General features: G+C 41.1%; 1 protein-coding gene across 1 annotated transcript in view; it reads left to right on the plus strand.

Moving 5' to 3' along the window:
• Positions 1 to 24,243, plus strand: part of LOC131932395 (TBC1 domain family member 1-like) — a 52,326-nt gene extending 28,083 nt beyond the window's left edge. The window contains exon 10 of the mRNA XM_059289325.1: positions 24,054 to 24,243. Coding sequence (XP_059145308.1) covers positions 24,054 to 24,191 — 138 coding nt within the window. The 3' untranslated portion in view covers positions 24,192 to 24,243. The remainder of the gene's footprint in view (positions 1 to 24,053) is intronic.
• Positions 24,244 to 26,101: the final 1,858 nt, after the last annotated feature.

Raw genomic sequence — 26,101 nt, forward strand, 5'->3', positions numbered from 1 at the left:
GGTTGTGTTGTGGTTGTGTTGTGTTGTGGTTGTGTTGTGGTTGTGTTGTGGTTGTGTTGTGTTGTGGTTGTGTTGTGGTTGTGTTGTGTTGTGGTTATGTTGTGGTTGTGTTGTGGTTGTGTTGTGGTTGTGTTTGTGGTTGTGTTGTGTTGTGTTGTGGTTATGTTGTGGTTGTGTTGTCGTTGTGGTTGTGGTTGTGTTGTGGTTGTGGTTGTGGTTGTGGTTGTGTTGTGATTGTGTTGTGGTTGTGTTTGTGTTATGTTTTTGTTTGTTTTGTTGTGTTGTGTTGTGTTGTGGTTGTGTTGTGTTGTGGTTGTGTTTTGTTTGTGTTTGTGTTATGTTTTTGTTTGTTTTGTTCTGTTCCAAAGTTGGTACATTTAAAAAAGATTTACCGTGGCGGAGCACGGGATGCAGCTAGTATATATATAAACCCATATCCCATGCTGTAACCCATGCTGTATAAAGCCTAAGTTGACTGTTGTTTAGTGTAAAATTGCTGTGGCGCCGTATGGCGATATGTAAGACTTGTCGATGCTACAGAGCAGGATACATGTTCTGTAATACAATAGACCGTATACGTCAGAATTCCGTGTAGGCCGCCACAGTTATGTGCTGATGTGAGAATAAATCAGAGAACATTGCTTGGTGAGACGAGAAGGGTCATAACTGTTTGGAGTTTTGTTTTTACTAGGATCGTCTTATGCATAAAGACCGAACTGTATACAGGCGTCTGTTGAGACATGTCTGTCTACAGTTTGTCGAAACGTGTCTGTCTACAGACATTCTGTTTGAGACGTGTCTGTCTACACTGTAGACCAGGGGTCTCCAAACTACGGCCCGCGAGCCGGATGCGGCCCGCAAGGTCCACTCAACCGGCCCGCGGAATCTTTTTGTCCAAGGAAAAAATGTCTGTTAGAGATGGCTGAGGAATTTGCTCAGAAAATTCAAAACAATTTCAAAATATAGCTTTAGGTACAAATACCTTTGTCCACCGTGTTTCAGACATTGGTGAAAACATCGTGACTCAAATAGCGAAAACTGCAAGTACGTTTCACTATTTTTTAATTGCAATGGATGAGTCGCTGGACAGCTGTTCCACCTCTCAACTGCTTGGGTGTGGATGAAGACATGAACACAAGAGCTGTCTTCCCTACATAATATGTATGGCACTGTTGCCGGAGACGACATATTCAATGAGTTAAAGACAAAATTTGCTGGTTATAACTTGGACTGGACTAACCACAGTTACCAGACAGTAGATGGGGAAAAGTACATTAGTGGCATAAAGAAAGGCTTGGTTGGACAAGCGAATGAGAAAAATATTCTACAACCAATGCTCCTGCACTCTAATATTCATCAGCAAACTTTGAGTGCTAAATATATGGAAATTAGCAGTGTACTGAATCCTGTGGTGAAGATGGCGAATTTAAAAAGGTCACGTGGGCTCAACCATAGATATAGAATAATTTGAGAGCAAACTTGAACCTCGAGTGTGTTGTCTGCCCCCAACAGTGTTTCTTTCAGATTGTTTCTCTGGGGGGGGGGGGGGGGGGGAAACCACTTTGTATATATGCCTATATAAATTGCTATATAAATTATATTTTGTTTGGGGGGGGGGGGGGCGGGGCTGTAGACGTTTTTCGGGGGGGGGGGGGAATCCATAGCACCGAAAATATGCCTTGAAGAAACTCTGGCCCCCGAACTGATATTTGATAGTCGATGCGGCCCTCGGTCTGAAAAGTTTGGAGACCCCTGCTGTAGACTCTACAGTGTGTTGAGACATGTCTCTACAAACATCCTGTTGAGACCTCTACACTGAGATAAGACGTGTCCATCTGTATGTTGTTGAAACCTGTCTGCTGTGAAAGATTACCATATTGTAAATGCTCTCGCTCGCTTGAGCGTTTATCCCCCCCCCCACTCCCTCCCCAATCATGCTCACAACCGTCGTCTTTATCCGTCATTCTGTCTTCACTCCCCTTCCCACAGAACTTAAATATTCAGATTACTCTGTGTTTGATCACAGTGTCCTGCTTCAGCGTCCCCCCCCCTCCCCTGCGGCCTACCCCACCCTCCCCTGCGGCCCCCCCACCCCCCCCCCCTTCATTCAAGTGTCCGTGTTTCATCTTTCTATCAAAGCTCTACAATGGACGTCTGTAAAATACACGACGATTTATTCTCTTCTTGAAGAAATAACGCTGTCTGTTGCAAGGTTCGAACGACTTCTGTGAGAAATTTGACAGGCGTGATATGGGTAACAAAATCTGTATACTTATGAGATTATTGTGGGAGTTGTATCAATTCTGTTAAACCGGGGTTTACTTTAATAATTTAGTTAAACCGGGGTTTGATTTATTAATTTTGTTAAAACTGTGTTTGATTCGCGTTCAATACCAAAGTACGCACACATTCGTAATCAAATACTAGTAGATGAGATAATTTGCGAGATAGACTCTCATATCTAGAAGAGTTCTTTTACTAAAATAAAATTATGATAAATTACCGCCTAATTAATGTGTCTAATCTAAAAAGTGGTTTTCTTGCAATTTCTTTAATGCAATTCTTCGGGTAGTGGCTAAGCGCGACACCAGCGTTTCTTTCAGACTTTTTCCTCCCCGGAGAGGGGTGGGGGTACTTGAAATTTTCGGGGGCGGGGGTAGAATTTTCGGGGAGGGGGCGGACACTGGAAAAAGTATATAATTATATTTCGTTGAATGGGACGGTAGACATTTTTTTTTTTGGGGGGTGGGGGGGGGGGGGGGCGGTGTGTGTGGGGGGGGGGGGTGGGGGGGTGATTGGGTGGGGGTGGGGGTGGGGGGGGGCGGTGTGTGTGGGGGGGTGGGTGGGTTGGTTTTAGTTTAGAGAAAAGAGACAGCACTATCAGCCTAGCGCCCGTTGTACCCTTCCTCAACGGGCCATTTTTCTCGTTAATAATAAGATTGATACCAGAGCGATTATGAACACAGTACACATGTTTAATGGAATCGCCCGTTGGATGTCCCTGAGACCACCCAGCTCTAATCGGTACCGGACACTCATTAGGGAGAATAAAAGTGACTGGATTTAGAAATTACACTACTTATAAAGTGTATTTCCTAGCTCTACATGCCGAAAGGATTAAATAGAAGCTTTCAAAATACGGGGGAGCTTGCATGAAGGACTTGTAGTGGTACTTCTACAAGTCTATTCGGTGCTTCAGATCAGTAATACGATTACCGGAAGAAAAAATAATGGACACATAAATAAAAAATGTTTCCGAACTATGACTCAGACATTTCAGACTCTGCACGATTGGTACATTAAAATTTGAGTTGAACTTGAATGTCTAGACCAGTGGTTCCCAACCTTTTTCGAGTGGCGACCCCCTTTTATAAAAAGTAAGTGACCCGCGACCCCCATAGAATTAAAAAGCCGAAATTAGTATGGAAATTAATAAGCACTAAAATAAGATTTTCTAGTAGACTTTCAATATGAACTACTCTTGATAACTGTTTTAATAGCATGAGTAAAATTGCATACTATTCACTAAACCTTCGTGGTTAAGTTTTTAATTAAAAAAAAATTTTGTTAACGCCAACCTATGTCATTATAATTATCTTAATTTTGTTTTTAAGTGAAGAATAGTGTTGTAAATATTCTCGAAAAGTCAATCAATTTTACTTTTGGGTATGAATGGTGAATACTACACCAAAATTGTGTCTGCAGTTTTTCATCTTACTCGGAATCATTCTGCAAATCAAAGAATTCATCTTGTAATTCATCGGGAATGCTGGCAACATCAAGGGAAGAAGACAATGGGTAATGCGTAAATGGAGATTCTTCTTTTTTCAGCTCAGAGAAATAGCGATGCAGTTCGCTTTCAAGAGATTCAAGATGCACAGAAATCGCTTCTTTCAAAATATTAATTATCTCGCAATCAGTTTCATCTACCACACCGCAGAGTTTCTCAAATTTACACTATTTCCAAGATTTATTTTCTTTACCTATTTTGCAGCTTTGATATAAATTCCCCGAGATTATCATTGAAAGTTATAATATTCGTTCATTTTCCCTGAAGCTTCAGGTTAAGCTTATCTTGATGTTCAAACACATCTGCTAGGTATGATACTCTCTCCAACCACTCTATGTCGTTTTAAGTATACCAACAAGTCTTGTTTCCTTTGCACTTCCAAGAACAATTTGATTTCAGATTTCAATTCAAAAACACAATTTACAACATTTTGTTTGACAGTCAGCGTACTGTAGTGTAGAAGAGCAGAACCTCGTGATCTAATTAATGTTTTTGCTCAGTTCTTTGAAGGCTACAGATTTTATATAATTTACGACTTATACTAGCAATGGACCCTTGATGTCGATTGGTTAGGGCAGTGGTTAGGGAGCTAAATATTTTCTGTTTTCTGAAAGCCCGATTTTGAGCTAAACATAGATGGCGCACCATCCGTACAAACCCCCACAGCCGTTCTAACCCATTTTAATCATCCCGTTTCAAAAAAGGTATTTATTTTCTCCATGCTATCTTCACAAAAGAGCAACTCTTCTTTCCTATCATCCGCATGAATATAGACACAGACCAGCAACTGCGAACACGAACTCACGTCTGTTGATTTATCAACTTGAAAAGCAAACAATGGTGAAAACTTAATTTCAATAAAAATGTGTTATTTAACATTTACGTACATGCAGCGTTTGATGAGATTTTCTCCTATTGTTTTTTTTTTTTTTTTTTTGCTTGGCATTTTCTATCGCGACTTCATTTGATGCTTGCACTAATGCTGGTGAAAACTTCCTGTTCGATCAAGTCTCTGGCGTTTGCAACTAGCTTCTTATCGACGAATGAACTCCATATATTTTTTGGTGTGTTCCGAATGACTCGTCTCAAATGACGTTTTCGTTTTGAAGATTTCATAGATTCGTGAACAACTTTGTACAGTGTGCTTTTTTTTCACTATTACATTTCCAGTGATGTTAATAAAGCCGAATTTAAAAAATTCTTCTAAATACTTATGTTTTGTTTCAAATTACTAAGGTTTAGTATACCAGTTGGCGACCCCCCAGAAAGACCTTTGCGACCCCCAGGGGGGTCGCGACCCCCAGGTTGGGAACCAGTGGTCTAGACAGTACCGAAACGGGACTTTAAAAAAAAAAGGATAACCTTAAATGTCTCGAGTCCTAAAGGGAAGTAATGCTCCAACGACTAGGGACTGGCAACATGCGAGTCTAGCTTAGTATCGATCTATAACTTGGACCTACTACAAGCCGTCATGATAGTGACCGCCGAGGGAGCAAGTGGTAATCGATTCCTGCCCATAAACCAAATAGCCCACAACTGGGGTGTCAGAAGACGGTCTCTAATGAATTCCTGGTTTAAATGACGTGTGCTTTTTATCACCTGGGTGGTGTTGTTTAGTCACGGCGTGGTGGTCACAGATTTTACAGGGTTTACAGTATCTGTCGTTTTACATAGGTTTACAGTATCTATCGTGTTTTACATTGTTTACAGTATCTATCGGTTTTTACATGGTTTTACATTGTCTATCGTGTTTTACGTGTGTTTACAGTATCTATCGTGTTTTACACGGGTTTACAGTATCTGTCTTGATTTACGTTGGTTTACAGTGTCTAATAGGTTTTATATTTTCTGTCGTGTTTTATTTAGGCTTACATTGTCTGATGTGTTTGACCAAGGATTCACATTAACATAAAGAGTTTTACTGCTAGTCCGAAGGTCTCGAGTTCGGATCTCAGTTAGGACTTGTGACTGTAGGACTCCCCTGAGTCCACCCAGCACTGATTGGTATCTGACTTCAGTTATTGAAAGTAAAGTCGGCTGGGTATAGTGTTGACCATAACACCGAGAAACATATGAACTCTATTTGTCCAATGGATCGCTAGGTCTAAAAGGATCGCTAGGTCTAAAAAGGATCTTAACTTACATTATCATGGTTGTTTTACATGGGAATAATAAATTCTTGAGTTTTTTTACATAGGGCCTACATTATCTTGGCCGAAACTATAAACGATTTTTACATGGGGCTGAAATTATATTGTTGTTTTACATGTTGCATACATTCTCTTGCGTCTTCTACACGAGGAAACACGGTGCTCACATTACAGTTAATGTTTTACATGATTATTCATGGACCACTTGTGTTTTAAATGGGCTCTCTGTGTTGAACAATATTCTACAGGCGACCAACACACGCAGGCATAGTTTGGTTGGAGCCGAGATCCAGTGTTCGTGATATGTTGTCGATGTTTTATTGGTGATGGCGTGTAACGTTTTCTGGATTTTTTTTCTGCCATCGCAATCATCGAGCTATCATTTTTACACCGTTATTTCGGCGAAGATTCCTTATTAGAATAGAAGACAGCTACGGCCGGAGATGTTATTGATTAGATATTAGCGTAGCTGCTCGTAGCGTTGGAGAAATTGATACTGGCGCGATGCAGTTTTTAATTGAATAAAAAATATATTCGAAAAAAAAAATACAGATGGCAGGCTTTTAGATTTTTTTTTGATCGATTTTAAAATATTTTAAACGAAATGCAATAAGGCTGAGCTTTATAGATGAAAGCGGTACTTTCTCTTCTCTCTTTTTTTTTGTGTGCGAGGAATGCAAGATTTTAACTTGTCAAGGAAGATAACTCCGCGTGGCTGGATTGTTTGCCCCTACGTGCGTGGGTTGCGGGTAATCAATGATCTCAACAGCAGCTCCGTTGACCACCGTTTTTCATTCATCGGCTTTTGGCGTGGCTGTCGCACACGATTGTGTTGCTTCTTGTTTCCTGCTGGACAAAATTTTCACCCCCCCCCCCCCTTTTCTCTGAACCTTGCATCATCACTAATCTGATTATGAATCTAATTTTATTTCGCGTAACGGCCTCTTTTGTAATGGATTTGATATTTTTATTTAGGAGCTCGTTGCAGAAATTTTTTCTTGTTTCGCCACCTTTTCTTTGTCTCGCAATCACAGTCGCTGTTTCTTCTGGTATTTTGTCATTCAAACTAAAGATACCCCCGATTATCCTATTTGCTTTGTTTTTTCTTGGTGCGATTGTGTGCATATGTCTATTTTTTTTGTTGTTGTTACATAACACGTTGTAATTAAGGTGAAATCCTCCCTCTGTAATTGCCTCTCTCTTACACCCCCTTTCCACCACACATAAACCCTTTAAACCCTCTAGCCTCTTCTATCCTCCCCAATTTTCATCTCAGATAAAATCTCTTCATCCCACTCCACACATTTCGAAAACTAACCCTCTTATCTTTTTTTTTTTAATTTTTTGTTTGTTTATCTCTCCTCATCCACATCTCTCCTCATCCACATCTCTCCCCATCCACATCTCTCCCTATTCACATCTCTCCCCATCCACATCTCTCCCCATCCACATCTCTCCCCATCCACATCTCTCCCCATCCACATCTCTCCCCATCCACATCTCTCCCCATCCACATCCCTCCCCATCCACATCTCTCCCCATCCACATCTCTCCCTATCCACATCTCTCCCCATCCACATCTCTCCCCATCCACATCTCTCCCCTATCCACATCTCTCCCCATCCACATCTCTCCCCATCCACATCTCTCCCCATCCACATCTCTCCCCATCCACATCTCTCCCCATCCACTTTTCCCTCCACCACATTCTTTATCTCTCTCTCTCTATCGTTTCTCTCTAATACTTTTCATCTAGTGACCACCACTTCCCAAATCATAGCTGACCCACCTCCTCCAAAATCATAACTGACCCACCTCCCATATGATAGCTGACCCACCTCCTCCTCAAATCATGGATTACCTCCCTCCCTCGCAAATCATAGCTGACCCCCCTCCTCCCAAATCATAACTGACCCACCTCCCAAATCATAACTGACCCATCTCTCAAATGATAGCTGACCCCCCTCCTCCCAAATCATAACTGACCCACCTCCTCCTCAAATCATGGATTACCTCCCTCCCTCCCAAATCATAGCTGACCCACCTCCCAAATGATAGCTTACCCACCTCCTCCTCAAACCACGGATTACCTCCCTCCCCCAATCATTGACCGCCGCTCCCCCGTTCCTCAGCGCGTGCACGTGAGTACCACCTCGCACAACGCCGGGTGTAGTGACTAGTTGATTTGGTCGATCGGCAGGATTAGATTTGTATGTATTTGACGTCACAAGAATGTGCAGGAGACCACAGATGGATTCATATGTTCAGTCACTGTGTCGGTGCACTTCTTACCTTGTGTTTCGTTGTCAGTCGTATGACGCTATTTGTGAGCCGTCTGACGCTATTGGTGAGCCATCTGACGCTATTGCTGAGCCGTCTGAAGCTATTGGTGAGCCGTCTGATGCTATTGGTGAGCCGTATGACGCTATTTGTGAGCCGTATGACGCTATTAGTGAGCCGTATGACGCTATTTGTGAGCCGTATGACGCTATTAGTGAGCCGTCTGACGCTATTGGTGAGCCGTCTGTCGCTATTTGTGAGCCGTATGACGCTATTTGTGAGCCGTATGACGCTATTTGTGAGCCGTATGACGCTATTAGTGAGCCGTCTGACGCTATTGGTGAGCCGTCTGTCGCTATTTGTGAGCCGTATGACGCTATTTGTGAGCCGTATGACGCTATTTGTGAGCCGTATGACGCTATTAGTGAGCCATCTGACGCTATTGGTGAGCCATCTGACGCTATTGCTGAGCCGTCTGAAGCTATTTGTGAGCCGTCTGTCGCTCGCCTAGTCGCTATTTGTGAGCCGTACCGCCCTGTCGCTATTTGTGAGCCGTACCGCCCTGTCGCTATTTGTGAGCCGTACCGCCCTGTCGCTATTTGTGAGCCGTACCGCCCTGTCGCTATTTGTGAGCCGTACCGCCCTGTCGCTATTTGTGAGCCGTACCGCCCTGTCGCTATTTGTGAGCCGTACCGCCCTGTCGCTATTTGTGAGCCGTACCGTGAGCAATTTGTGAGCCACATTCACCTACCGCGACCACTCACCTGCGCCAGAGGTAAACGGACAAATCCGTGCTAATATCCACACTGTAATCTCGACGTGTCCATGGGATTAGTATTATATGAATTTCACCTGTAATAGATTAGAGAAAAAAAAAGTTCATTCGTCCAGTTTTCACGACATGAAAACAGCTGTCTCAGCGGAAATTTTAATATACTGATTAATATGTGAGGATCAATACGTGCTAATTATGTCGAGAGAATAGATTTGTGTGGGCATTGTTACTAATAATAAACCAGAAATTTAATATGCTTGGCTCTGATACACGTGTCAAACGTAGAGGTTAGGTGGTGTAGGGTCTGTTGTTAAATGTGATATTGGTATTGTGAGAAGTAGTGTTACCTGTGAGTTTCTTTTGGAGAGATAATTTTCCGGCAGTTGTGTTTTATAATTGTGATTTCATGATATTTACAAGCGATGGCCCGTAAGTGATATCATATTTCCATGGCCCAACTGTTTGTAGTGATGTCCCAATGGCCCCGCTGTCGTGTTTGGTCACACATCTAGATGGCCCAACTGTCGTGTTTGTAGTGGTGTCACATCAGGATGGCCCAACTGTCGTGTTTGGTGTCACATGTGGATGGCCCAACTGTCGTGTGTACGTTGCGTGTGTCAACGCTACTCGCGTCGGTGACCGTTGCAAACATCCGCTCTTCGTGGTTCGTGGGCTTAGCGGCATTTCTTGGTTACCATGACAACCCAGTATGTAGATACCTGCGTTTTATTTGAACTGTGGGGACTTGATGTCAGCATTACTTATTCTAGGATGGTGGACTAACAATTCATTAGTTATTTTTTGTTATAGATAGGGCAGGAGCGTCAGCCACGGAGTTTACTAAGCAAAATTCTAATTTATTTTTTAACAACCGTAAATTGTAGTGGTTTTTTTAAATTGCAAATAATAAGAAAAAAAGAAAAACAAAAACAGTTTAATGACGTCACTGGAATATTTCTGAAGCGAAATGTCGATTGTTTAGCCTATTATTCCTGCTATAGACTTAAATCGTTGTGTGTTTTGTTTCTGGGTAGATTTTGTCATGCCAAGAGTGTGAAAAATATGACAAACAATAGCTGAACAGTGGAGCGGGTAAATAGCAAACGGTGGCATTACAATAGTAGTGCCACCATACCCGCAACTAGCTGTACTAGAATGCGTGCCTCTGTTTGTAGCCACTAGATTGGCATCACAATGGTATTGCCACCATACCCGCAGGTAGCTTTACGAGAATACTTCTGTAGCCTCTAGATTGGTATTCAGACTTTTCTTTCTGTGCTCAAGCACAATGATGAAGTACATTGTGGTTTTGTTTATTTTACTGACAGGCATTTAGTGACAAGACTTTTGTTGTTGGTATTTTTGTCCGATGTTTAGGAGCATAGTTTAGTTACTTAAGTCTGACGGACATTTAGTAACACGACTTTTGTTGTTGGTATTCTTGTCCGATGTTTAGGAGCATAGTTTAGTTACTTAAGTCTGACTGACATTTAGAAAGAAGACTTTTGTTGTTGGTATTCTGGTCGGATATTTTTGGAACCGACTTAGGCACGGATGTCTCACTGACATTTAGAATTAAGGACTTTTGTTTTTGGTATTTATTTTAAGCCATTTAATTTTGGAATAGACTTTGGTTACGGAACATTTAGAAATAAAATTTCTGGTCTGAATGTTGGGAACATGTGTTTTTTTCTATACGCTTATAGACAGAAACAGGTCCGTTAATTACTGTTAAAACTGACCGGCTTATTCTGTATACCGTGCCAATTTTGGGAAATAATACTTCAGTTCTGCTGTCAGACATTGAGACAGACATTGAACAGACATTCAGACAGACATTGAGATAGATATAGAGACAGACATTGACACATGCATTGAGACAGACATTGAAATAGACATTGAAACAGACATTGAAACAGATATTGAGACCGACATTAAGACAGACATTGAGACAACCTTTGAGACCGACTTTGAGACAGACATTGAAATAGAAATTGAGACAGACATTGAGACAGATATAGAGACAGACATTGGGACAGACATTGATACAGACATTAACACATGCATTGAGACAGACATTGAAATAGACATTGAGACAGACATTGAAATAGATATTGAAACATATATTGACACATACATTGAGACAGACATTGAAATAGACATTGAGACAGATTTTGAGAATGCTATTGAAACAGACATTGAAACAGACATTGACACACATTGAGACAGACATTAAGCTGTTAAGAGTTACTTTAAGTCGCCCTGTAACAGCGATCTGCGTGTAATCAATACCAGTGATTGATCCATAAAAATAGTTGAAATGTTAAGCCGGGGCTAGGTCTATTGATACGTCACGCGTGCACGTGAGCACACACACTCTGGTGACGTCAACACGTGCGTCCCTAAGAGCAGCTATTTTTAGAACACAACAGGCTAAGTGTGTATGCGTAGGAGGGTTAAATGACGTGTGTAGGTGTAGGAGGGTTAAATGACGTGTGTAGGAGTAGGAGGGTTAAATGACGTGTGTAGGTGTAGGAGGGTTAAATGACGTGTGTAGGCGTAGGAGGGTTAAATGACGTGTGTAGGCGTAGGAGGGTTACACCATGTGTGTAGGCGTAGGAGGGTTGAATGACGTTTTAGGAGTAGGGGGACTAAACGACGTTTGATGTCAAGATATTCCTGGATGTCAATAAGATATTCGTGGAGACCGACACGCCATTAAGTCCGGGCTTGCCTAATTTTTATTGATGGCTCTTGTCTACACTTTCTTTCATTCATTCATTGACGTTTCTCCTAAATATAGCTCAGCTTTCTTTCTACTGGCTGGCCGATTTTTGTATAATGTCTGTCGTAACTGCCTTTATCTATCATTGACGTTTATTTATTTAAAAAAAATAGCATTTCTTACTTACATAAATTGGTATGTGTGTGTTAATTAATGTTCTTTTGACACATTTTCATTTTTTCACGCATTTCGTCATTCCGGAATTATTTTTTTCAATCCTTTATATATTTTTTTAATGTTTAAAGTATTTCATTCATACATTAATGTAATCTAATCTCTATCTCTATCTGATCCAAGCTTTTGTCCATCATTCAGGTGTTAGTATCTTGTTCAGCCTTTCTTTTGTTCATCGATGTTTTTCTATATATTGACCGGCCATTTACTCGCCCATCGATTTCTTGTATTACGCAATATCTACTTCAATAATCAACAAAACAATAACACTGTGTGTTGCGTCACTTAATCACATTAATCGGTAATAATGCTCAGCCTGCTAAGTGTCGTGTAAATTTCTATTTATAGCGCAACAGGTGTATAGGTTCAGGTTATGTACGCACTTATTTGTACTCATCTTGTACGTGATTGTACCGGTGCATCGTCTCCTGTTGGTGGGAGGTTACGTCGTGCGCCGTATATCTTCCGCGTCGTCTATTTTCCGCGTCGTCTATTTTCCATGTCGTCTATTTTCTTCATTGTCTATTTTCCACGTCATAAATTTTCCAATTTTATCATCTACTTTCCACGTCATCTTTTTTCCACTTCATCTATTTTCCGTTTAATCTATTTTCCATTTAATCTATTTTCTATTTCATCTATTTTCCATTTCATCTATTTTCCATATCGTCTATTTTCCAAATCGTCTATTTTCCACGTCATCTATTTTCCAAGTCGTCTATTTTCCACTTCATCTATTTTACATTTCATCTATTTTTTATTCCATCTATTTTCTATTTCATCTATTTTCCAAATCGTCTATTTCCCACTTCATCTATTTTCCAAATCGTCTATTTCCCACTTCATCTATTTTCCAAATCGTCTATTTTCCACGTCATACATTTTCCAATTTCCTCCTCGTACCTTTTATTCGCTGTACATTTTCCTCGTCACACATCGTACCACATTCCTGGCCCAACACTGTTCTAAACTTTAAGCAGTTTTTCTTGAGTACCTGTTGCGAGATGGGAATGTAGAGGCAGCAGGGCATAGGCCGTAGAAACAGATGGACACCTCTTCATCGGCTCTAAGGGTTCTTTTAAGGAGCAAGCTGTGTACGATTCATACCTGCACATGCATTGTAAAATGTGACCCATGTATCTACTTTATACCTACAACAAAGTGAATGTTTTACATAACTGCCTGTACATTCCCTGTAACATTTGATCAGCGTGATCCACAGGCCATTAATGTGACCAGCAGCCATTATCCCCCCCTCCCCTTTTTTGTTGTTCTCTGTGATTTATCGCCCCTTTATAATCTGTTCATTCGCCTGCGTTTAATTGCCGACATCGAATACCCCTTTCTATCGACTATTGATCCCGCCCCCAATAGATTTTCCCCGAATGAAGTGTGCGGTAATATTGAATTACAGCCTGCCATCCCTGGCGTTTCAATTGTCCAACAAAACTTGCCTACAACTTTAACGACTTTCATTAACTGGATGTTTGTTTACAGGCACGGCGCGGCCTAGCATGAGCGATGCCGGTGTTTTATTGATGTTAATTAACCCGCGATTACGGGGTTTTCCCGATAATTAATTTAAAAAAAATAAAATAAAGAAACAGTGATTGATTGGACTTGTCTGCGGTGATGTTCGGTGTTTTCGTGTACTGGATTAGTTGAATGACGAGCCATGGAGCTGAGTAAACTATTCGAGGATAACGTTTCAGGGCTGTTCGATAGAATCCAGGATAGATTCTCCACCAAGTTGCCCTTGAGCACGCCCAACTCACCCATCAGACATTCCGGTGTGCACGGGCTGTTTCACGGGAGGTCAGGCCTGCAGGGGGGCACCCAGCGGCCAGCCTCAGGGAGCGGCACCTGTGGTGGGAGACACCCGGTGTCGCGGACCACGCCCAACTCACCTGTGAGACAGCGGACCCCGGCGGCGGTCAGCCAGAGGGGGGAGTGTAGGCCGAGCCTGGTCCGTCGGGACATGAAGTTGCAGGTGAGTGTGGTGGTCTCCCTTGGTGGTTGACGTCTCCTCTGTTGTGTATAGGTCATGTATGGATCGATGTAGGTCATGTATGGATCGATGTAGGTCATGTATGGATTGATATAGGTCATGTATGGATCGATGTAGGTCATGTATGGATCGATGTAGGTCATGTATGGATCGATGTAGGTCATGTATGGATCGATGTAGGTCATGTATGGATCGATATAGGTCATATCATTGAGGTCTATAGGCCATTGCGTGTAGATCTATAGGTCATTGCGTGTAGATCTATAAGTCATAGCGTGAAGATCTATAGGTCTTGTGTAGATCTGTAAGTCATTGTGTGTAGATCTATGGGTCGTGAGTGGTCGTGTGTGAATATATATAAGGGTCGTGAGTGATGTATGTCTTGTGTGTGAAGGTCTATGGGTCGGTAGTGGTCGTGTGTAGATCTATTTGTCTTGTGTATATATCTGTCAGGTGTGTGTGCAGTTCGATACGTTGTGTGTGTAAATCCACCGGTCGTTTAAGTACATGAATGAGAAATATTTTTGTCAATACTGTTTTATGAATGTACATTTTATCAGTCTTAGCGCCCGTAGTAATTGTATTGTTCTCGTAGATCTATACATTGAACTCAGGTTGCAACTGTTAAGTTTAGTGACTTGGGACCTATTGTAAGATTGTAAAGCTAAACTTATGGCGATACAGTTGAGCTTAATTATAAAGAAGCCAAGTTGCTTTAAATTCGATGTGCAAGGCTCTCAACTAAATGCCACAGCCGTCAGCTGAGAAACACTGTGTATGTTTATCTCGCATGGATCTAGTATTTGTCACACGCTAATAAATCACCCGAGGATAATGAATGGCTCTGTTTTGGAGAATGATTGAGTCGAGCTGTTGGTTTTATCAGCTGATTAATTGAGATGGTGGTGATTTGTTTAGATGTATAGTTGGGTTTGTTGGTGATTTGTTTAGATGTATAGTTGGGTTTGTTGGTGATTTGTTTAGATGTATAGTTGGGTTTGTTGGTGATTTGTTTAGATGTATAGTTGGGTTTGTTGGTGATTTGTTTAGATGTATAGTTGGGTTTGTTGGTGATTTGTTTAGATGTATAGTTGGGTTTGTTGGTGATTTGTTTAGATGTATAGTTGGGTTTGTTCGTGATTTGTTTAGATGTATAGTTGGGTTTGTTGGTGATATTTTTAGATATATAATTTGTATTTGTTTTTTGGTCTAGAAGTTAATTTTTGTTTTTATTTATTTAAATGTATAATAAGCTTTGTTGTTAATTAAAATTCTGTGTTTTACGATAAAGTTTATGAGAAACTGTTGACATCTAGACAAGCCAACTAGTGTTAAATACCTGTTGATTTAAAGCGAAAAAAAATATATTGAAATAAGTCGCTCAACTTGTCATTGCTTATAGATCCTGACCAAACTTATTTTGTTGTAGAGAAAAAAAGTCATGAAGACGGCGTCTCTATCAGTTTACGACTAACCTGTTCTCAGACATATTTCTTCTTCGTTCTTAATTGTAATGTTGTAAGGGACTCCGATTTCAGACTACTTTTCTTTTAGATTTGCTTCCATTGTTTTTGTCCATCCAAAAACACAAAATAGTTAAAAATTACGGCAGTTATTTGATTTTGGAGTTTTCTCGCCAAGATGAGCTATGTCCCCAGCTAACGAGCCTCATCTGCCCGGAGGTTTCAAACTTGGGACGTTTTGGCTTGGCAACCATAAGCTTTACCGACCCGACCACACCGAGCCCTTAAGCCCTTAAAATAAATTTTTACCTGTATTTTAGATCACTGACCGAGTTAACGAACAAGTTGAGTTTAATGCTAAACATGGCGCTGAAGCCATCCCCATCCGTTTACTGATGTTTACAATGCATGTCGCAATGTTCAAACCATTGTATCGTTTTCCCAGGGATTTCTTGAAACTAAATAATTTGTTCTGGCGTAACACAAGGACCGCGAACAAAAAAGCCAATAGCCCGCCAACGACGCCGCGTCCATTGAATTCTGTCTTTGAATGCATTGACTTAATTATAGCCTGGCCCAGCATGATGACAGCAAATGGCTGACCTGTCAGGATGGACCTCGGGTAGGGACGGGATGGGGCATGTTGATGATGATCTGCAAGATTGATGATTTCCTTGACCCAAGCGAAAATTTTGTGAAGAGCTAAGGTTTGTGTGAGAATACAAGCATAGGAAACATGCTAGAGGGTGGGGAAGGAGGGGGGGGGGATAAAGGTTTATTGTTCATCTGAATTTGAATGTAAACTTCTTCAGAATTTAAATAAAGAACACAATTTTCTAAACGTCTGCTAACAAAACACGTTCGTCTGTCATCGCATTTTATCTAATGTATATTATTTCAACCAGCAAACAAAACGAAAACAGTTTCCACACTGGATTGAAGCTCGTATTTATTATCACATGTGAGCCTCTGCTGAACATGAAAGAATGATGGCGCAAGCTTGATGTAAAGAAAAGTAAACATGTAACTAGGAATGGTTGATCAGGTTTCTATTGTAATCGATGTTCTTTGACAAACATTTACACAACTAGATCTGTTACTGTAGTTGTAATTTCTTTTAAAGGTCTAACTCTATACACACAATTAATCTGCAAAAAACAAACATCTAACAAGGAATGGTTGACAAGGTTTCTACTGTAAGCGCTGTTTCTTTGACAAACCTATACACAACTAGCTCTGTAAAAAAAAAGTAAAGTTCCCTTTTCAAACCTGACGGTCTATGGGGCAAGTGAAGTAGAGTTCACTTGTTTCTGTGACCTCGGCATATGAAGAGATAGTGTGGTCAGCACTATGCCCAGCCGCCTTTACTTTCCCTAACGTGAGATAGGCACCCATCAGAGTTGGGTGGACTCAGGGACGGTCTACTGACTTGAACCCGGATTCGAACTCGAGACTTACGACTAGATCTGCGACTTGTTGTAGTTTGCTGTAGTTTGTTTTACAGACCAAACCACATGTAAGTTGTGCAACCCATAGCATAACCTGTGCGACTGTTATGACGGCGGTCTCTTGATCTGCCGATTGCTGTTAAAACATAGAGCTAAGCAAAATCACCTGGTTCGATACCCATCTATGATAGGGCATGCCTGATCGGACGTCATTGATAGGTCCTCCTCTATAGGCTTCTGTCACGAATGTATAACAGTAAAAATAGTGGGGTGTTTGCAATCCAACATTAGCTGAGCATATCGTCAATAGGTCATAGATTGGACTTACCATAGGTCAGTCGGAGCGGCCCAACAAATGATAGCTAATCAAGGTCAGGGTGACATAGCTGGACGCTTAGAAGCCCAGATTAGTTAGCATTTAATGTACAAAAAAAAATCTTTAAGTTGAGTATAGAAATAAATAAGGTAATATTTATTGATATGAAGAATTATGAATACTAAAGGATTAAACACTTCAGTATTTTGGCGCATAATTAGTCGGCACAACGATATGCCGTATCAATCAATCTTATTCGTCCTTAACCACTGGGGTCGTTAGGGCACCACAGTTGATTTCCTCATCATTTTCTGCCATCTCTGTGCAGACATTCTATTTTATATACTCAAAAACCTATCTACGTCCTGACAGTACCATATTCTTCTGTCTTATATTATACGTATATAATACTTTAATAGTCCACTACTAAAATCTTTTTCGCCGTAGTCAGGCTTTAAAGCGAATGTAACGACCCCTACATTATTCCAGATTAAATAAACGAAAACAAGGGCTGTATTTTTTCTTGAATAAAGATTTTCGTTTGTTTAAAAAAAACCGCAAAACCAGCGCTAAAATCTAACACCACAAACAGAGGATTTAACGGCTATACAGTAATGATTGATCCGAATTTTCCAGTCAATAATAGCGTTGTCATTTTCCACATCCGTGGATAAATAACGACCGTATTAAATGGTTCGGCTGGAAATGTTTTACAATGCAATGTTGTTCTGGCAGTTGTGTGTCGCAGGATTCGTGAGTGTTGGGACAGCGCTTGACTTTGACATCACGTCTATAGGTTGACCTTGAAACATTCTCCATGTTGACCGTAGCACCATGTCGTCGTATTGACCCTGCCATCACTTCCACATGTTGACCTTGACATCACTTTCACATGTTGACCTTGACATCACTTTCACATGTTGACATTGACATCACTTCCAGTGTTGACCCTGACATCACTTCCATGGACTGACCTTGACATCGCATTCACATGTTGACATTGACATCACTTCCACGGGTTGACATTGACATCGCTTTCACATGTTGACCTTGACATCACTTTCACAGGTTGGCCTTGCCATCACTTCCACAGGTTGACCTTGGCATCGCTTTCACAGGTTGACCTTGACATCACTTTCACAGGTTGACCTTGGTATCACTTCAGCGAGTTGACCTTAGCATCACTTTATGTTGACCTTGACACAATCTCCATGTAGGCCGTAGCACCATAACGTCGACCAAAAACGTATTTCCTAACATTTGCTACGATATTCAACCGTCCCTTACTCAGACCTTCTATAATTAAAATGCCTCTTAATCCGTACTAGCTTTGTGTACATGCATGGTTGTAGTTTTCTGTTATTGACTTTTTGTTTGCTTACTTAAATATTAGAAACATTAAAGTCACGCGGAGTTAACGAGGTCTATTCGCATGGTCAACAGTTTGTATTGACTTTCAATTAGGTAATAACATCATGAATAATTTTAATGAAGTCATAATGGCATGTTTAGGGTAATGAAAATTTGGCCAGATATTCGTTTCCTGTAATTATAGTTGTATTTAATTGCATGTTAATAGTTCGTCGGTACTGGTGTAATGGTATATGGGGCCTTGGGTTATAGTTCTGTGGGTCATAGGATTATAGTTGTGTGGGTCCTAGGATTTTAGTTGTGTGGGTTATATGATTATAGTTGTGTGGGTCATAGGATTATAGTTGTGTGGGTTATAGTTTGTGTGGGTCATAGGATTATAGTTGTGTGGGTCATAGGATTATAGTTGTGTGGGTTATAGTTTGTGTGGGTCATAGGATTATAGTTGTGTGGGTCCTAGGATTACAGTTGTGTAGATTCTAGGATTATATATGAGAATTGTCGTTTTTCTATAAACATAATAATTATAATGATGATATGCATGTTGACTTGTTTTTGTTGGCTTTGTAGCAGGCCGAAATGTGAATGTGGCCTACCTCGCGTTTATGATATCATTTTTTGCAATGCTACACAAATAACCACGTGATATGCCTTCCCTCCCCCCCCCCCCCCCCCACAACACGTGATATATCTTTATGGAACCTTGTCTGGCTGCTATTTCTTGACGCTCCAGAATTCGGCGGCCCAAAAAAAAAAAATAGCTGGTGTTAGATCGATGGCCCAAGAGGTTGTACAAGCACGTCAAATGTGCATCGGTGCTAGATATATGCGCAGCCTCAGACAGGGGGTACTGTTAGAGGGGGGAGGGGGAGAGAGGGGGGCGTTCTTGAGCTGAGGGTAATGGTGGGTTGTCATCAGACCCCAGAGGGGTGTGTTATTTTGAGTGGAAGAATGGGGGGGGGGGGAAGCTATTAGCGATAGATTTGTACTTGATGGTTGGCCTGCTGCTTATTCTCACATAAAAGAGTTGGTGCCACTGGCCGCTGTGTGCTGAGGGGTGGGGGGCGGGCTTGGAGGTGGGGTTGAGGTCAGCTAGGCTAACATCCTAATTTTATGCTAAAGGTTTTTTTCTTCCATCTCGACCCTAACTTGTTCTTGTCTTCCCTTATCTATATTGGCTCTCTACAACCACGACTCGTGTGTGCCATTTCCCTGATGATTCTACAATCAGTCATCTGTTAGTTAAAAGCATGCTGTGATAACGAGCTTTGACTTTTGTTGATCAATACTTCAGGTTAATTTTTCATGGTCTGGCTAAAAGACATGTTTTTCTTTTGATTGGCTAAAGATACTCAAGGGGGCGTTAAGTTTATTTAGTCAGGCTAAAGTACAAAAGTAAAGACTTTTCTTTGATCAGGTTAAAGATGTATTATGTACTGTTGTCAATGTACTGGTCAGTGAGTGTACAAATTACAGTACCAGTGGACACTCACTGAGTGTAGTGGTCAGTGTATGTAAAGAGTTGTCAATGTACTGGTCAGTGAGTGTACACCTTACAGTACCAGTGGACACTCGCCATCGTCCTGGGTGTAGTGGTCAGTGTATGTAAGAGTTGTCAATGTACTGGTCAGTGAGTGTACAAATTACAGTACCAGTGGACACTCACTGAGTGTAGTGGTCAGTGTATGTAAAGCGTTGTCAATGTACTGGTCAGTGAGTGTACAAATTACAGTACCAGTGGACACTCAATGAGTGCAGTGGTCAGTGTATGTAAAGAGTTGTCAATGTACTAGTCAGTGAGTACAAATTACAGTACCAGTGGACACTCACTGAGTGCAGTGGTCAGTGTGTGTAAAGAGTTGTCAATGTACTGGTCAGTTAGTGTACAAATCACAGTACCAGTGGACACTCGTCGTTGTCCTGAGTGCAGTGGTCACTGTTAAATTGGCCCTCCAGGTTCCCTCTGTGTAAACAAGAATCTGTTCTGGCAACCGATCCATACCGCCCACCTACCCTAATTACAGTTTTCATCTTCAAACTTCTATTTCCAACATGAACTCACGACTAAAAGAAAATCAATATACTTGTAATTGGGCTTTAGTTGACGTTTTTCGATGCTCCTATTTTAGACCGCCTGAGTTGTTTGCGTGTTGTTGATAGCGTTTATAGCCTAACTATCGTCACTTTTTAGCGTTCAGCGCTATCTGTTGAAGAAATATTATTTAAGATCAGAGTCAAACATTTTTAAAAAAATGTTTTTTGAAAGATGTAAATTTCAATGTTTAATATGCAGAAAGTTTGTTTTAACATTATCAATTTGATATTGTATGGATACAATCTGAAGAAGCAAATCCAGAAAGAAAAGCAGGCTTAAGTCAACGGAGCGTTAGGCTTAAAACATGACGATATGTAATACTTATTTTTTTCTTGAGGCAGTCTCTCCAATATTGCAAATTAGAACGAAGAAAGAATAATTGGTAATATTATTACAAATAAAGAATTTTTTTATTATGTAGCATTGGTACCCTTGGACAATTTATAATCATCAATAGCTGTATTGAAATCCCTATTGTAAAGTAGCTTGAGAACCCAATACGGATAATGTTGATATTTCTCACCAAAGGCTTTGGTAATAATAGATTGAACTGCTGTAAACATTAACGAAAGAGGCATAGAGTTCAAAGAAAAAAATTGTCTGAGAATTATTGTACGCAGAAAACACAAGCAAAAAAAAAAAAAAAAAAAAAAAAAAAAAAAAAAAAACTCGTCTAAAGTTGTATCGAACTGTAGTTTTTTTTTTATTTGGTGATATTTTTTTTATAGCTCTCTAGAGTCTTGGGACATTTTTTTTAGCCGTGTGTCATTCAGGACTTGTGGGCGTGTCTTCGATTTTTTACAGTACTTGACTGTCCTGTATCTGAAACTGTAGCTTGGTTTTAGTGCCGTGTGGTGACCCTTACATTAACGTATGCGTGGTTTTAGTGCCTTGTGGTGACCCTTACATGAACGTATGCGTGGTTTTAGTGCCGTGTGGTGACCCTTACATGAACGTATGCGTGGTTTTAGTGCCATGTGGTGACCCTTACAGGAACGTATGCGTGGTTTTAGTGCCGTGTGGTGACCCTTACATTAACGTATGCGTGGTTTTAGTGCCGTGTGGTGACCCTTACATTAACGTATGCGTGGTTTTAGTGCCGTGTGGTGACCCTTACATGAACGTATGCGTAGTTTTAGTGCCGTGTGGTGACCCTTACATGAACGTATGCGTGGTTTTAGTGCCTTGTGGTGACCCTTACATGAACGTATGCGTGGTTTTAGTGCCGTGTGGTGACCCTTACATGAACGTATGCGTGGTTTTAGTGCCGTGTGGTGACCCTTACATGAACGTATGCTTGGTTTTAGTGCCGTGTGGTGACCCTTACATGAACGTATGCGTGGTTTTAGTGCCGTGTGGTGACCCTTACATGAACGTATGCGTGGTTTTAGTGCCATGTGGTGACCCTTACAGGAACGTATGCGTGGTTTTAGTGCCGTGTGGTGACCCTTACATTAACGTATGCGTGGTTTTAGTGCCGTGTGGTGACCCTTACATGAACGTATGCGTGGTTTTAGTGCCGTGTGGTGACCCTTACATTAACGTATGCGTGGTTTTAGTGCCTTGTGGTGACCCTTACATGAACGTATGCGTGGTTTTAGTGCCGTGTGGTGACCCTTACATGAACGCATGCGTGATTTTAGTGCCGTGTGGTGACCCTTACATGAACGTATGCGTGGTTTTAGTGCCGTGTGGTGACCCTTACAGGAACGTATGCGTGGTTTTAGTGCCTTGTGGTGACCCTTACATGAACGTATGCGTGGTTTTAGTGCCGTGTGGTGACCCTTACATGAACGTATGCGTGGTTTTAGTGCCGTGTGGTGACCCTTACATGAACGTATGCGTGGTTTTAGTGCCGTGTGGTGACCCTTACATGAACGTATGCGTGGTTTTAGTGCCGTGTGGTGACCCTTACATGAACGTATGCGTGGTTTTAGTGCCGTGTGGTGACCCTTACATGAACGTATGCGTGGTTTTAGTGCCGTGTGGTGACCCTTACATGAACGTATGCGTGGTTTTAGTGCCGTGTGGTGACCCTTACATGAACGTATGCTTGGTTTTAATGCCGCGTGGTGACCCTTACATGAACGTATGCGTGGTTTTAGTGCCGTGTGGTGACCCTTACATGAACGTATGCGTGGTTTTAGTGCCTTGTGGTGACCCTTACATTAACGTATGCGTGGTTTTAGTGCCGTGTGGTGACCCTTACATGAACGTATGCGTGGTTTTAGTGCCGTGTGGTGACCCTTACATGAACGTATGCGTGCCGTGTGGGTCAACTTACACACGTTGTTTCCATGCCGTGTGGTGACCCTTACATGAACGTATGCGTGCCGTGTGGGTCACCTTACACACGTTGTTTCCATGCCGTGTGGTGACCCTTACATGAACGTATGCGTGCCGTGTGGGTCAACTTACACACGTTGTTTCAATGCCGTGTGGTGACCCTTACATGAATGTATACGTGGTTTTAATGCCGTGTGGGTCACCTTACACACGTTGTTTTAATGCCGTGTGGTGACCCTTACATGAACGTATGCGTGCCGTGTGGGTCACCTTACACACGTTGTTTCAATGCCGTGTGGTGACCCTTACATGAACGTATACGTGGTTTTAATGCCGTGTGGGTCACCTTACACACGTTGTTTCAATGTCGTGTGGTGAGCCTCATATGGCCGTATGTGTAGGTTTGATGCCGTATGTTCATCACATAACCGCACATAGGAAATCACTGGGGGAGGGGGTGGGGGTAGGCTCTACACGCTAGATTTAGTGAGATATTAAAGGCGCTAGGGGTAGCCTGCCTGTGGGAGTGGGGCGGCAAGTGGGAGGGCCATTGGATATTGGGTTGTATTGGGCCATAGTGGGTTAGATTGGGTTATAGTGGGTTATAGTGGGTTCAGTGCGATCTGTAAGCCTGGGTCTCGGAGTGTTGAAGTTAAATGTTAAAACTCTCAATTTCTATATTGGCTTACTAAACACATCAATAATATGTGTATAGCCTCTCCCCACTGTAACACTACACAAGTCTGATTGCCCCCCCCCCCCACTATAACACTCTACTAATCTTTGTATGACTTCACTATAACACCCCACTAATCTTTGTATAACTTCACTATAACACCCCACTAATCTTTGTATAACTTCACTATAACACTCCGCTAATCTTTGTATTACTTCCATAATGTCGTCTAGTGTAAATACAGCAGAGTTTCTCATTGATGCTAGATATGTCACGGTAGATCTGTGTTAAGCACCCCCCCTTCCCAATCTAATCTGTATAAAGAAAGGACCCCATGTATAGGTGTATAAAATATTCATCATAGTTTGTTTGAAAAAAAAGACCTCTTGTATAGGTGTATCCAATATTCATGGTGTTTTGTTTGTTTTTTCTGCAGGGCAAAAAGAAAGAGGAGATCAAGGACGGCATGAGACAAAGAAGTTGGACAACAGACAGCGAGGCAAGTTGGCAATCAATGGTAAGTCTGGTCTCTCCGTATCTGTGTGTGTGTATCTGTAAGATTTTCACATTCTAGATGTGTTTACAGATATGCAAGCATTAGCCAGGCTAGGTAGTGCTCCGCGGGCGAAAAAAAAAACATTTTATTGTATCAAATCGATATGACGAACTTCAAGAAAAAGAAATACCCCGTATGAGAAAATAAGATTTGATTGTTTCGTTTGTATTTGATTTGCGTGTGTCGAATTCAGAGCACAGTAGCCCCGCTCTAAGAGCAAGTAACTCTGAAGTACGGAAAGGTTGAGAGGATTACGTCCCCTGGTGAATGACGTATCGTATCTGACGCGAGTCATTGGAGCTAAGATGACGAAATGGACAAGTTACATTAGGCTGGGCGAGGCTTTGAGAAGGCCGCCTGGTCTTGATGAATAAATAATGATAGATTATAATGAGCACTTTATTACAGAGATGAGTGTTTGTTTGTATGGGGGGGGGGGGGGGGGGGGGTTGAACTTCATTCAGAAACGCGGTTTACGAGTGTATTTTTTATTATTTATTTTTTAATATTAAGTTTTGTGGATTAGCTGTACCTGCACTTATGTAAACTAATAAAACGGACAAGTTTGGTTTATTGTTTGACTTCGGGTCTAAATATCTTTAATAGCAGTTCTACCTTTGAATATAGGAAGAGGGGGTAAAACGGCCAGTGCTTATTTTTCATGGCAACAAAGCGGGAAACTTTCCCTTTTATTTTAATCGGGATAAAAAGAATTTAAATTGGATATATTTGACAACAGATAAAGGGCTTTAACATAGGACCAATCCGAAAAAAATAACAGGTTTTTATATAAAAAAATAACAACAGGTTATATATATATATATATATATATATATATATATATATATATATAATTATATATAAATATAATATATATATATATATATATATATATATAAAAGCGCTTAGTGTTATTATTTTCACCACACGGGAGTTCCCATGTTGTGTAATGCTTGCAAAAAACCCCACAATTTTACCCCCCCCCCCCCCCCCCCCCCCCAAAATAAAAAAAATAAAAAAATAATCAGGGATTACTTTGTTGTTGCATTTCCTATCTAGTTTTAAGCCTCGGCTAGTACTTCTTATCGGGAAGAACGATCTCCCCTGATACAAAAATTAGCCAGGCTCCCGGTGTATAATTAGTTTCCAAAAATGCACATTGTTTAGGAGATAGGATGTTGTCATGGAGGGCATCTGCCTCGCAGCGAAGGTGCAGATCGACGGCGAATTGGTTGGTGGGTGGGGGGTGGTGATGTTTATTTCTGATGTGGGTCAATACAGTTGGCGGAGATCTGGATTAGTTTTCGAGGAATTGATTTAAAAAGTTGATTATAACCTGATGTTTGGTGCTTGGGTCCACCATCCCTACGCTGTTGTTGTTGTTGTGTTGTTGTTGTTGTTTGTTGTGGTCTTTAACTTCGGGGTCAAGGGGCTAGGCCTTGGGATCTTGTATCTATGGGGGAGTATTTTTGGAAGACTTTTTTTTTTTATTAAAAATAATTACTGCTGAAATCGCAAAGATCGTAACTGTGGATAAAAAAGCCTATACATTATTTTTTGTATTGAATTATAAGCCGTTGAAAAGCAGTTTAGGATTATTTTATCAATTCAAATATTTAAAAACACCGCTCTTAACCCTTCCCTTAAGTCAACCGGAGTGGCCAGGTTAGTAAAACAATGAAAATCACAACAATTGTTTTCCATGATAAAATACACAATAGCTGTCAATGGGGTATACCCAGATTGTTTTTTTTGTATTATATAACACCCTACAACACCCTGACTCTTTTAATCCGAGTTGAAAATAAAAGTGTTAGCTAAGTTACTATAATATTACTAGTAATTATTTGTTTGGATATTTCTAGCCTTAGTAAAACCGGAAGTCATTTTGTACTTATTTCTTAATTATTATTTTCTTCTTCTTCGTT

The sequence above is a fragment of the Physella acuta genome, unplaced genomic scaffold, assembly GCF_028476545.2.
Source record: "Physella acuta isolate Inbredline_101_S28 unplaced genomic scaffold, ASM2847654v3 ptg002160l, whole genome shotgun sequence".
NCBI lineage: Eukaryota > Metazoa > Mollusca > Gastropoda > Physidae > Physella > Physella acuta.